This window comes from Clinocottus analis, unplaced genomic scaffold, assembly GCF_023055335.1.
Source record: "Clinocottus analis isolate CAN_PGR_092001 unplaced genomic scaffold, fCliAna1.0.p SCAF_32, whole genome shotgun sequence".
Taxonomy (NCBI): domain Eukaryota; kingdom Metazoa; phylum Chordata; class Actinopteri; order Perciformes; family Cottidae; genus Clinocottus; species Clinocottus analis.
The window spans coordinates 516,617-529,225 of NW_027176065.1; the positions used below are offsets into that span (position 1 = coordinate 516,617).

The window sequence follows — 12,609 nt, forward strand, 5'->3', positions numbered from 1 at the left end:
TCTAATTGGCTCCACATTGACCCGCTAACACAAATAGTAATAATATTTAATAAAAATGTAAAATGTGATAATTCTTGTTCACTTCGAATTCAGTAATTCAGAGTATGTGTACTTTGTTTTATTAATAAGCCTAAAAGGATTTAAGTAAACATTTCGTACATGTAGAGTTTTTCTCATCTTACTGCACATTTATCTGTCTTTACTCATCATTTAAATGATGAGAAGTACAAACAGTAATAAGAGTGTGTGTGGAAACGCTCCGACGTGTCTTCTGTGAACCAGGTTTGAGTCACCCGACCACTGCTGGACCCTGTAGTCAGTGTCACAGACACATCAGCATAAAACCAGAGGAGGAGCTTCAGGCAGCATTTCTGCACACGTCATTTTCCTCACTTTGTTTCTCAAAGTGTAGTCACATATATACACATTCAATGAATAAAAAATATATATATATATATATATATATATATATATATATATATATATATATATATATATATATATATATATATATATATATATATGTTTTAATATTCTCTAATACTTCATAGATTACATTCTAATGTACTTATCTTGTGTGTTTAGCTTATTCCATTGATGATATATATATATATATATATATATATATATATATATATATATATATATATATATACATATATATATATATATATATACATGAACGTGGATGTGGATCACCTCCTGAAACCAATAACACCTCCACCATGGTAATAAATAATCAAAACTCTGTTGTGAAGAGGGAAAAAATATAATCTGTCAATACAAACAGAAAACATGTGCTGAGTTATTTTTATTGAACTAAAACTTGATCTGAGATGCTCACAAGACAAGAAACGTCCTATTGCAGCAGCCACGTCGTCTTTAAGCAGAAAACTTTTGTTCTTCTTCCTTTTTGTCAGCCTCAAAGTCTCTCATTAGCTTAATAAATTATTATAATTTCAGAACTGGTTGAAAAATTACAGATTTATTTGACGTTATTCAAGATTTATTGACTGAAACGCGACAGGAACTACAGGCGTCTTTATTAAATCATGTAGAATGGAAATAAAAGGGTTCAGTCAAAGTAACTTTACTCAGGTTTTATTTAAATCAAACTATGTTAAACACATCAAATCCTAGAATGTCAATTATTTACAGAAGACTAAAGAAGAATAAAAAGAGGCAACTGATCTCTTCAGAGCTTCTTCTCCCATCAGGTTGAATTAGACACAACTAAACTTTGACGCTCACGTTTCAGGAGCATGGATATTGACATGAAAAATATTACAAAATGTAAGATAATGTAGTTGTGTGATGCTCTTTTTTCCTAATTTGTGAGGCTAAAATGTCCATTTGTAGTGTTTCCTTATGTGTGCGTTCACCTCGCTCAGTTGAGTGTGTGTCTGCAGTATTTCTGTCTTCTTCCAAAGTGGTTTCACATGTTTTTCCGTCAGCTGTGAGGCAGAAAGATACCGTGGATGTGCAGAGAAAGAAAGGTTGACTTACCCTCAGTGAGATGAAGCTTGTGGCTGACGTCTCCTTGGATTTCCCCCCGTTGTCTCTCAGTGTGTGTCTCTCTGTCTCTCTCTCGCAGTGTGTGTGTGACCACTATGTGTCTCCACTTATGAAGCTCACAGATTATTCAAATTTCATCTTCTCCAACAGGTTTTGTCGCATGCACACTGCACATTAGTGGAGAATGTGTGTTGGGTCGGGGTAACGGTTGATCACAGTAGAAAAAAAAACAGGTGAAAGGATGTGTTTTCGTGGCCAGCGAGAGAGGACGGAGCTGAGTGGTCACTCTGAGGACGCAGCTGGACAGAAACACTGAACGTTTACTTCTTTACTAAACCCCTCAGCTATGTCTTTGCATGAGGAAAACCAGACGTTACGACTGAAATGATTAGTGAGGAGATAAACAGGTTGCGTAAGATTCTTCACTTGACGTCTTTACATTGAGGTTTGCACTTGATGAGTTTGAAAGGGCCCACTTATCTCCAGGTACACGCACGTTTTGTAAATTTGCATGAGAGTCACAAGAAATATTCGACTTGTTCATTCAAGGCTGCGTATTTTTAGCAAAGAACTGACAGCCAGTTCGACCTGTGAAGCAACGGGATTATATGTGTAGCGGTGGAATGTAAAAGTACATTTCCAGTACAAATTGTACTTGACTCTGAACTTCATACTTCTACTCCACTGGCAAAAATATTGTGCTTTATTATTACCACAATCATTTGACAGCTGTTGTTACTTTATAGGACAAATTCAAATGTGTGCACACAAAAGACACATTAAGATCTTGTAAAATATGATGTTTTTCATTCTAAATGAAATGACTCAACAGTACAAACAAATCACTTTTCTCACGGAATCAACTGGAGTCTGCTGTTGATCTCAGTAAAAGTGGAGTGACTCGTCCACAGGAACGTGTGCATCATCAAAGCAGATATTTGTCTTAGTCGGACAAGGGATTATTTTCTAAATCTTGTTGTGTTTTTATATATATAGAGGTGTTTTAGCACCACCATGATTGCATCCCCGTGTCTGCATGAAGAGTCACGACAAGTAAACAGTTAATTCTAGACACATTTTGTTAGCATTTCTTCTTGTTTTGCTTTTTCTTTTTAATCCCCAATTGCATGCAGACGTGTCAAAATTATAATCCAAACTAACATCTATTTGCGTGAATATGCTCGATGGAAAGAGCTGCGCCTCGCCTGGAATGCAGACGAGAGCAGACGGAAGCAGCAAGAGGCGTTGACAAAAAAATGTCTTTAAATTAAACTTCAGACTAATAGTTAACAATCAAGCGTTAGGTTTTACAACTGCACAACACATATAATAATAATTTTTTGGTGACAGCCAGGCGTTTCCCATCATGCACCGGGCCACGCAGTCGGTGGAGAGCTACTGCGGTGTCTGGCTCATAAATCTGCAGCTGCCTCGCTCTCATGAGATTATCTCAGGTTATTACCCCCCCCCCCCCACACACACACACACACCACCACCCACCACCACCCAAAAAACGGAGAAAAAAGGGAGGGCAGTCTTAATGTTTTGCATAGTATCTGTAGCTGATTTTGTATTTTATTTTTGTCTTCCTTTCAAGTTTCATACGTTTATATTACAAATGTGCATGAAACAATGGATGACAAACAATGTGCATGTGTATAGGGAAATTAAAATATTATTAAAATAGCTCTTCCTGCTCTGTAACTTTTTTATTTGACATGAATTTACAGTTACGCAGCACTCTATGTATGGCAGAATTTGTGGTGTCTTGTCATGAAAAGAAGCATTTCATCAGTATTTTTTTCATCCGCACTTTATAACATTTCATCTATTTTCCCTCGTGCAGTAAATCTCCCACACGAGATGACAGAACCGTGCCCTTGGATTTTTTCCCCCCACTCTTGACGTTACTCCCGCCTCCGTCTCAGCTGAAGGGTTGTGATTGGCTCTTCACTTACTCCGTTATGACAGTTTCCGCTCAATGTGCAAACCCGCCGCTCTGATTGGTTGAAACCTCCTGCCCTACGTAGAGTCCCCGCCCTCTCTCCGGCAGAGGACAGGTTGAACATGGCGGCCTCCGTAAGATGCTTGCTCCGCTCAGGAAAGGTTGGACATTATTCTTTAAACTGTTCCTCTTCAAGTTTTTGATTGTCAGTTGTGAGTAATGGCGTCTCTCTGTTTTCTCTACAGAATGCCGTGTCGTCTATGGGGCTGCGCGGGATTCACAAGAGTTCTGCGGCCTCTGCGCAGGTCAGTGCTAGCAGCTAGCACGCTACAGCTAACACACACTGCTGTTGGTTTTATTTTGGTTTTAGTGGCAGCGTTCAGATGATTGTTGTTAGTGTCAGTGGTTACATAGTCGGACAAGACTTCACCTCCTCCATCTTCAAGCTTTAGGGTTCCTCCTGTTGTCTGGTTCCTGAGCAAAAATGTGACATCATATTTTCTTTCTGTCTTTCTGTCCTTGTCCTCAACAAAGATGTAAAGCTGTATTATTTTGTATAATTATTGGAAGCATGAATGACTCTGCTTGTCTCACTGTTGGTGAGATTGACAAAGATTTAAAGGTGGTTTAGTTCGTGTTGCATCTGTCTTAGTAGTTTATGATGGTGTTTTTTTTCTTCTCCAATATTAGACATATTACAAAATATTAATTAATTAAAACATTCCTTACATCAATAATTAAGTGATTACAGTGTCCATACTGTCAGTGTTTTGTCTGTCCAGCTGTCTAAAAGCCATATTTAATATAGAAATGATGTAAAACATACACACAAAGTGATGTGTCCGACAAGAAGTCGAAATTCCATTGTAGCTTCATTAGCATTTTTCTGTAGCATCGTTTGTATCCTGATGGTTTTACTTAATTCTGTACAAACTGGTTTTATTATTTAAAAAGGCACAAGGATGGCCTCAGGGTGACGATGGAGAGTCTGTACTCACTGCTGTTGCTGTTTATTTTCCCCAGATGATGGTCCGCGATGCCTTGAACCAGGCGATGGACGAGGAGCTGGAGAGGGACGAGCGCGTGTTCCTGTTGGGCGAAGAGGTGGCCCAGTACGACGGCGCCTACAAGGTGAGCCACAAGGAAACGATGATGCTGATCTCGGCAATTAACTCGGGAAAGACGATCAATCCAGTGGGGCACGAAACACACAATTCAGTAATAGTGTGTGTGTGTGTCTCTGTGTGTGTTTAGGTGAGCAGGGGTCTGTGGAAGAAGTACGGAGACAAACGCATCATGGACACTCCGATCACAGAGGTGAGACTCTTGAACCTTCATGACTCAGTTTTAAGCTTTGTGTTATGCAGCCTGTTAACGTCTCTCTCTCTTTCTCTCTCTTTCTGTGGTGCAGATGGGTTTCACCGGCATCGCAGTGGGCGCCGCCATGGTGAGTTTCTTTTCGTCCCCAAACGTGATAACACACCCGATTACTCTTCAGTAACTCTTTTTGGATTATAAATCTCTTCAGTGGACACCTGTCTGTGTTCCTCTCTCTCACTAATATTCACCCTCTGTCCCCTGCAGGCCGGCCTAAGGCCCATCTGCGAGTTCATGACCTTTAACTTCTCCATGCAAGCCATCGACCAGGTCATCAACTCTGCCGCCAAGACCTACTACATGTCGGCCGGCCTGCAGTCGGTGCCCATCGTCTTCAGAGGACCCAACGGGGCGTCGGCGGGCGTCGCCGCGCAGCACTCGCAGTGCTTCGCTGCGTGGTGCGTTCACTGACACCTGACCGCTGTTACTGTCACTACTGTAGTCACTTTGCTCCTAATAGTGTGTGCAAAGTTCTTCATTACAGCTTTATTGCAACTTGTTGTTGATAAAACAGTCAAACGATCGAATAGACAAAACGGGGAAAGTAAGCCTCGAGAAATGTGATATCCTTTGAAGGTGATGTGAGTGCCGGTGTCATTGTGGTGGTTTTGTTTCTGTCTGCAGGTACGCTCACTGTCCGGGTCTGAAGGTCGTGAGTCCCTGGAGCGCTGAAGACGCCAAAGGTCTCCTGAAATCAGCCATCAGAGACGACAACCCCGGTAAGAAAGACACGACAGGAAGGCCGGTAACTACTTTGTCACATTTCACTACACTGCGAGCTGCTGTTTACTCTCATTGCTCATCATCTATCGGTATGATAAGGAACTGTGTTTCTGAGCTTCAGGTGTAGCCAGAGGATAAGACTTTCTTTTCTGGCTGTGTTTATAGTCTGATCTGCAACTTGGGCTGTGAGTCCGGAGTTGAGAGAAGATATCTTGTTTCACAAGTAGCCGCTCATTTTAAATGACGACAAATCTGAATTATTGTTAGACGATAGTTGGATAAAAGTGTGCTGATTCACAAGTCTACATTCCAGCCAACGATGCATTTACATGCATGTATTTATTTTCATTTGGTATGAATCTGGTTCAAAGGATATTGTGTAATCTTTAATGCTTTTAGGATGCATTTACCTTTCACACAGAACAAGACAACAGCACCACTGGCCACTTACCCAAGATGCATGACATGCAAATGGAGTTTTCACTGACCTTGAATGTGTGTCTGTTTGTGTGTGTGTTGCAGTGGTGTTCCTGGAGAACGAGCTGATGTACGGCGTTCCCTTCGAGATGTCCGAGGAGTCGCAGTCCAAAGACTTCATGATTCCCATCGGCAAGGCCAAGGTCGAGAGACAAGGTGACGGTTCAAACGGGGAGAAGATCGTTTAGTCTGCAGCCGGTTGCTGAGCTGCAGAAAATACCGCAGAGGAAGAACGTAGAGGAAGTATTCCTGACACAATAACACGCGAATACACGGCGCTCATGGCGACAAACAGATTAATCAACCTCTTGTCATGGTTAAGGTTTTCTTCCAGAGTATGGTCATGTGACAGGGGCGTCGACCAAAATGTTGAACTATTCTTTAACTGTTAAATTGCAACAGGTTGTAAAATAAAACATGCTCTTGGAAGGAAATGGGAGGTTTTCTGAGGGCGTTGAATAAAACGAGACCAGAATGTCAGATCCGTCTGTGTCGCTGTTGCGTTGCTGAACTTCTCGTTTCCTTTTCCTCCTCGTGTTTCAGGGACTCACGTCACGTTGGTCACTCACTCGCGGTACGTCAGTTTCTGCCTGGATGCCGCCGCCGTCCTCGCCAAGGAGGGAATCGAGTGCGAGGTAGAGGAAGGAGCGCCCTGTTGTCATCTGACACGGACGTACCTGCGCTCAGCCGCCTGCTAACTACTCCCTGTGTGTGTCTGTCAGGTGATCAACCTGCGGACCATCCGCCCCCTGGACGTGGAGTGCATCGAGACCAGCGTGATGAAGACCAACCACCTGGTGACGGTGGAGGGCGGCTGGCCTCAGTTCGGCGTCGGAGCTGAGATCTGCGCCCGGATCATGGAAGGTAACGGCTGCTTTGAACCGCGTTGAAGCTCCTTTCTCACTGCGAGGGCGTGAGAGGACAAGGTGTCACCGCTGGGGGGGAAAGGACATGAAGGAAGACTTCCTCGGGTCATTCGTTCTTCTTAAAGCAGAAAGTTAAGGCTTCTTGTTTGCTTCGTTATGGCAGATAAAAATAAGTTTTGTTTTTCAGGTCCTGCCTTCAACTTCCTGGACGCTCCGGCCACCAGGGTGACGGGCGTCGACATCCCCATGCCGTACGCCAAGATCCTGGAGGACAACAGCATGCCGCAGATCAAAGACATCATCTTCTCCGTCAAGAGGACCCTCAATGTCTGAAGGCGACGAAACCCCCCCAGTCCTCTCTGATCCGTGTGTAAATACAGCCAAAACGATTCCTTTTAAATAAACTCCAGTCGTAATGTTTTTCTCGCCAGATGTCGGTCGATGAAGCGCACAGATGTTCATCTGCGCCCAGAGCGGTGGACGCACAGGGTCCAGTCAGGTCGTTGGCTGGACTCTGTGCGTGTGTGTGTCGCTCTAGCTCCACTTCCTCCCCTTCAAAATAAAAGTCTCTCTCCCTGTAGGCTTTTCGTTTATATGGGGAAGTTTGGTAACAGCAAAACTGACGGATTCAAATGTGTTTTTAACTCCCATCAGTTTTGTTGTTATTAAACTCCCGCATAGTTAGTCCAACCACCAAAACGCATCACACTCAGTCTATTAACTCCTCGTACGAGTCGGTCTGTCTCTGAAAGGCAGCGGTGGAGAATGAACCAGCCCCGAGTGCTGGAGGATTGCGGTCGGAAATATTTATTGTAGCTGCAGCAGCTCTGCTGTTTTTGTTGCTGTAAATTACTCTGTTACAGAAATAAAAAACGTTCACTCCTTCACGCTGCTTCATTCTTTTTCAGGAGGCCGTCCGGTTTACGAGACGAGAGGCAATAAAACACGAATCACGGCAAATTCATGATACTTATTTTTTTAATTTGCCCAGTATCACATTATGGAAAGAGAACACTGCCCATAATCGGACCCTAATAACAACAACAAACATTTTAAGACCAATAAGGTCGTCTGGTATGACTGTCAGTGCTCAGGCCCTAAAAATAACAAATATACATTAACACTAAATACACAAAAAGGTTTAAGTTATTCATGAACCAACTTATTTTTTTTGCGCCGCTTAGCCATGTGCCTTTTCCTTGCAGTCTTTTCTGCCTCGACCTCCTGCTTCATCTTCTCTGCAGCGGTAGATGTTGTGGGCTGACATTCAGCTCCATCCTCCTCTCTGTGGCTGTGCAGCTTGATCTGTCTCTGGGCCTTGTCCCTGCTGGACCGATGGAGCGAAAACCATCGCCTGTACAAAACAAGTGATTAGTTTTTATGGGTAAAAATTATTAATGGACTTCCACTATTACTGTACAGTTGTGACATAACGTCATGACGTTAGCTAACGTTAGCTAACGTCATGACGTTAGCATGACTTTAGCCCAATGAAAACTAACGTCATGACGTTAGCATGACTTTAGCCCAATGAAAACTAACGTCATGACGTTAGCATGACTTTAGCCCAATGAAAACTAACGTCATGACGTTAGCTAACGATGAACGTAACGATGAACGTAACGATGAACGTAACGATGAACGTAACGATGAACGTAACGATGAACGTAACGATGAACGTAATGATGAACGTAACGATGAACGTAACTATGAACGTAACGATGAACGTAACGATGAACGTAACGATGAACGTTATCGACGCTTAATAACGCTTGACAACGTTAACGACGCTTGATAACAACGTTAACGCTTGATAACAATGTTAACGCTTGATAACAACGTTAACGTTAACGTTGTTATTGACTTAGTGACTGTGTGAGGCACACAAATGTATGGTCACATTTTGTTTTGATTTTATTTCATTTTATTTCTATGGTGTGTTATACCATATGTGCCCAGTGGGTGGCAGTGCAGTATTGTGGTCGCGCACATAAGTGCCCGAGCAGCCTCATATATAATTTGAGAAGACGTGGGAAAAAAAAACAAGAAGACAGCCGCTGTTAGCTAGCTAGATGAGCGATGTTTACTTTATGTCCGGGAACAATGCAAAGTAACTTCATGCTTTGTTGTTGAATACGTGTTTTATCGAAACACGGTCACGGATGTTGTACTTCTTTCCGCACTAAACCACTTAGTACTTCTCTCCGAGAAGTACAACGTCGGTGTTTACTTACGTGCGCGACCATAATACTGCACTGCCACCCACTGGGCACATATGGTATAACACACCATATAAATGAAATGAAACAAAATCAAAACAAACAAAATGGGACCATACATTTGTGTGCGTCACAACTGCGTTAACGTTGTTATAAAGCCGAATAACTTTAACGTTGTTATCAAGCTAAAGCTAAAGCTGACTAGCTTTAACGTCGTTATCAAGCTAAAGATGACTTGCTGACGTTTACGTTGTTATCAAGCTAACAAGCTTTAACGTCGTTATCAAGCTAAAACTGACTAGCTTTAGATTTAAAAAAAACAGGGTGGTAAAGATTTGATGGGGATAACATGACAAAAATATTACGACACATAACTTGGATGGCGAGTTAGCTTCGTTAGTTAAACAGCATATTAAATTGTTCCTAGCAAACAAGACTTACCTCAAAACTAGAGTTCATTGCTGATCCAGTTGTATCGACGTTAACTTTAACTTGGAGCGAAGGGCCCTTAACGTTGGAGTGACGTAGGTGCTGTAGACAACGCTGATTGGCCGAGACGCGACACATCAAAGATGTTTTATTTGCGAAGATCACTCACGGCATCCACTTTTCTCCGTGTCTCAGAAACGCTGCGCGGCCATATTAAGTATGTATAAAGTTCAAAGTATTAAAATATATTGTGAATATAGCATATCAAAATATATTGAATATACTACAAAAGTTTCTGCAAAACAATATTTAAAAACACAAAATAGACAATGAACCAATCTTTTATCAAGACGAAACATTTTGATGGATATATTTGATAAATTCATAATATAATTAGTGACATGCATACATCACTAGTGCTGAGAAGCTTAACCTAAAATAATATAATTTATCAATTATATTTTGTAATCTACAAATTGAAGACTAAACGCTGTCAATCAAATGAAGTAAAAAGTACTAAGTTTGCTTCTAAAATGAAGGCAAGTACAAATATAAAGCAGCTTTAAATACGTCAATAAAAAAAGAAAAAGACATCAAAATATGTTGTTTTCCATTTAAGGTAAATAAACAAACATAACATTGTGACTACAAATGATTATAAAGCGATTCAAAACCAGTCTGGATGAATTCTTGAGGAACGAGACAACGAAGCCTTTAACGTTTTTATTGTCAAACTTCAACAGAACGTTCTGCGTCGGCCTCGCTGCGATTCAACCGGCTGAACTTTAACGCCGCCTCGACCTCAAAACACCAAAACAAGAACGTGATTTCACTGAAGACGCTTCGAGGAGATCAAACCAAACTCATATGACAGAAAACATTCAGCTCTTCATTTCCAAAAAAGTTCAGCCGAAAGTTTTTTACAAAACGATGGAAGTATTCAGGTGAACGTCACGGGGAAGAATCAGGAACAAACGCTTGTTTTATGGGCCCTTAATATCCTCATAATGTCCTGGGACGTGTACTCTGGTAATAATTTGGGGACAAAGTTCACTTCCATGTTCAGATGCCGCGACTAAAAACATTAAACCGTCCAAGTTGAGCCGTTAAAGGAAGAGCGGCGGCTGAGTCTCTGTGGTCGTGGTTATTAGCGTCTCATTATATAGTTCCTTCATTTAAATTATTAGGAAATTGTGTAAGATAAAATACAGCAAAGACATTTCATTTCCAAGTTTTTGAATTAATCCGATCGTAGATTTGTTGTTAATGATCTCCATGTTTCTGATAACAAAACACGTAGAAGGTATTCTGTAGTATTTTGTGTGATATTGTAAGTATTTTATAGTATTGTTAACCATCGCTTTAGCAATTCTGTGATCGTGCAACCAATATGCCGATATTTAAACATCCAGAGATTTATTTTCTTTTTAAAAGGCCATAAAATTTGAAGCTTTTTTCTTTTCCTTCAAACTTTCTACATGTTGTGTTTTTCCTCTCAGACGGTGAAAGTTTTAACAGACAGAAATACTACGAGCAATTTGGTGACAACTACACGGACTCATTCTGAGAGCTCTCAAGACATTTTACCTCTTACGAGTTCAACTGTTGGCAAGATCAAATCATTATCCCTGAAATACAACTTTTTCTTGAAGTTATGTAATTGTTTGTGGAGCACTTGATTTATTTTAGTACTGGCGTTGGTATCAAACTGCGTACTTCTGTCCAGAAACCTCCCTCAGAGTGCATTGGTTTGAGATCATGGGACTCGCAAAACAACATTTTTTTACCAAATAATAGCTTGTGAAAGCTGCTACATGTGGAAAGTGGAACAAAAGAAGAAGTCGGTTGATTTTGCGATCAAACCAGGTAAAAAAAACGATGCCAGTCGATCAGCTGCGAGTGTTTTATTGTTGGTCTCAGTTCCGGTGGAGCAGTTTTGTGTTTTGGAGGATTTTTCTGGAGACAAATGAATTCATTTCTGCCTCAGACTGCTGCATGTTTTCTTTATACATTTAACGACAAAATCAAAAAAAAATAAAGTAAAGCTCTCAATAGTTTTCCTCCAGTTACATCCCTTCGGCTATTTCCCAGAATCCCTTTCAATGTCACCCAGTGTCAGAGAAGAGGGCGGGACCTCTGCCCTGCTCTCTGATTGGACGTGGGGCCTGTCAAGTAAAGTCTCAGGGAGCCGAAAGGTCGGACCGCCCGACCTCCGAGTGCCCCTTCAGCAGGCCGAGCCTCACCACCACCACCCGGCTCTTCTTCTGCTCGGGCTCCTCCTCTTCCTCTCCTCCCACCTCGCCCCTCTCCTTCGACTTCCGTTTCCCTCGTTCCTTCCTCTTCTCCTTCTTCGCCTTCTTCTTCCTCCTCTTCTGCTCCATCTCTAACTTTTCCTTCACGGCTTCATCTTCCTCTTCCTCTTCCGGCACTTCTTCCTCTTCCACTTCCAACTCCTCCACGGCCATTTCTATTTCATTGTCTTGTTCCTCTTCCTCTTCTTCCTCCTCTTCCGATTCCTCCTCCTCGTCATCATCATCGTTGTCATCTTCCTCTTCTTCTTCCTCCTCCTCCTCTTCTTCATTCTCCTCGATATCCCCTTCCTGCACATCGCTCATCTGTTCTCCTTTCATCTGCTCGAGTTTGATCTTCATCCTCTGTCGTCCGTTCAGTGTCGACTGTCAGGAGCGAACACAACACGAGTTACTTCAACACATTTCATAACAAACTGTAAACTTCCTTCACGTGTTTATTTGAACAAGATTTACTGGCCATGTTGTTGACATACTTGTATCAGAAAATGTGTTTAATACGAGAAATTATGTTTTGTAAATCTACCTTCTTTCCTATTTTTTATTTATTCATTTTGTGCAAAACTACTTTACTATTATTTTAAATATTTTATATGCAGGAAATTACTTTTCTATTTCAGTTTCTGTCAATATTTCTGCTTATGCACTTCATATTTTGTTTATCGTGTGTTGTAATTAGGTTTATATACTTTATTAATCCCCAAAGAACTTTGTAGTAGCGCCTTAGACACACAAAAATAAACACACAA

General features: G+C 41.5%; 2 protein-coding genes and 1 long non-coding RNA gene across 3 annotated transcripts in view; 1 reads left to right on the forward strand and 2 right to left on the reverse strand.

Moving 5' to 3' along the window:
* Positions 1 to 3,555: 3,555 nt before the first annotated feature.
* Positions 3,556 to 7,450, forward strand: pdhb (pyruvate dehydrogenase E1 subunit beta). Its single transcript, XM_068595923.1, has 11 exons — positions 3,556 to 3,621; positions 3,706 to 3,765; positions 4,484 to 4,591; positions 4,715 to 4,777; positions 4,872 to 4,907; positions 5,045 to 5,235; positions 5,462 to 5,556; positions 6,083 to 6,193; positions 6,581 to 6,672; positions 6,760 to 6,901; positions 7,091 to 7,450. The coding sequence occupies exons 1-11, from the start codon at positions 3,583 to 3,585 to the stop codon at positions 7,234 to 7,236; spliced, it is 1,083 nt and encodes a 360-aa protein (XP_068452024.1). The 5' UTR covers positions 3,556 to 3,582; the 3' UTR covers positions 7,237 to 7,450.
* A 413-nt stretch (positions 7,451 to 7,863) lies between these two features.
* Positions 7,864 to 9,635, reverse strand: LOC137798817 (uncharacterized). The gene is made up of 2 exons (XR_011079395.1): positions 9,564 to 9,635; positions 7,864 to 8,257 (listed from the first exon to the last, which is right to left on the reverse strand). It is a non-coding gene; the product is annotated as an uncharacterized lncRNA (long non-coding RNA).
* Positions 9,636 to 11,440: 1,805 nt separating this feature from the next.
* The window catches only part of LOC137798910 (uncharacterized), a 3,808-nt gene continuing 2,639 nt past the window's right edge, over positions 11,441 to 12,609 (reverse strand). Inside the window, exon 5 of the mRNA XM_068595938.1 lies at positions 11,441 to 12,226. Within this exon, the coding sequence (XP_068452039.1) occupies positions 11,732 to 12,226 (495 nt within the window). The 3' untranslated portion in view covers positions 11,441 to 11,731. The remainder of the gene's footprint in view (positions 12,227 to 12,609) is intronic.

Excerpts from the sequence above, each read along its gene's own strand:
- pdhb (XM_068595923.1), top strand. The coding sequence starts at position 3,583 with ATGGCGGCCTCCGTAAGATGCTTGCTCCGCTCAGGAAAG. Across the intron at positions 4,908-5,044 it reads TCGCAGTGGGCGCCGCCATG|GCCGGCCTAAGGCCCATCTG; the intron begins GTGAGTTTCTTT and ends TGTCCCCTGCAG. Across the intron at positions 6,194-6,580 it reads GGCCAAGGTCGAGAGACAAG|GGACTCACGTCACGTTGGTC; the intron begins GTGACGGTTCAA and ends CTCGTGTTTCAG.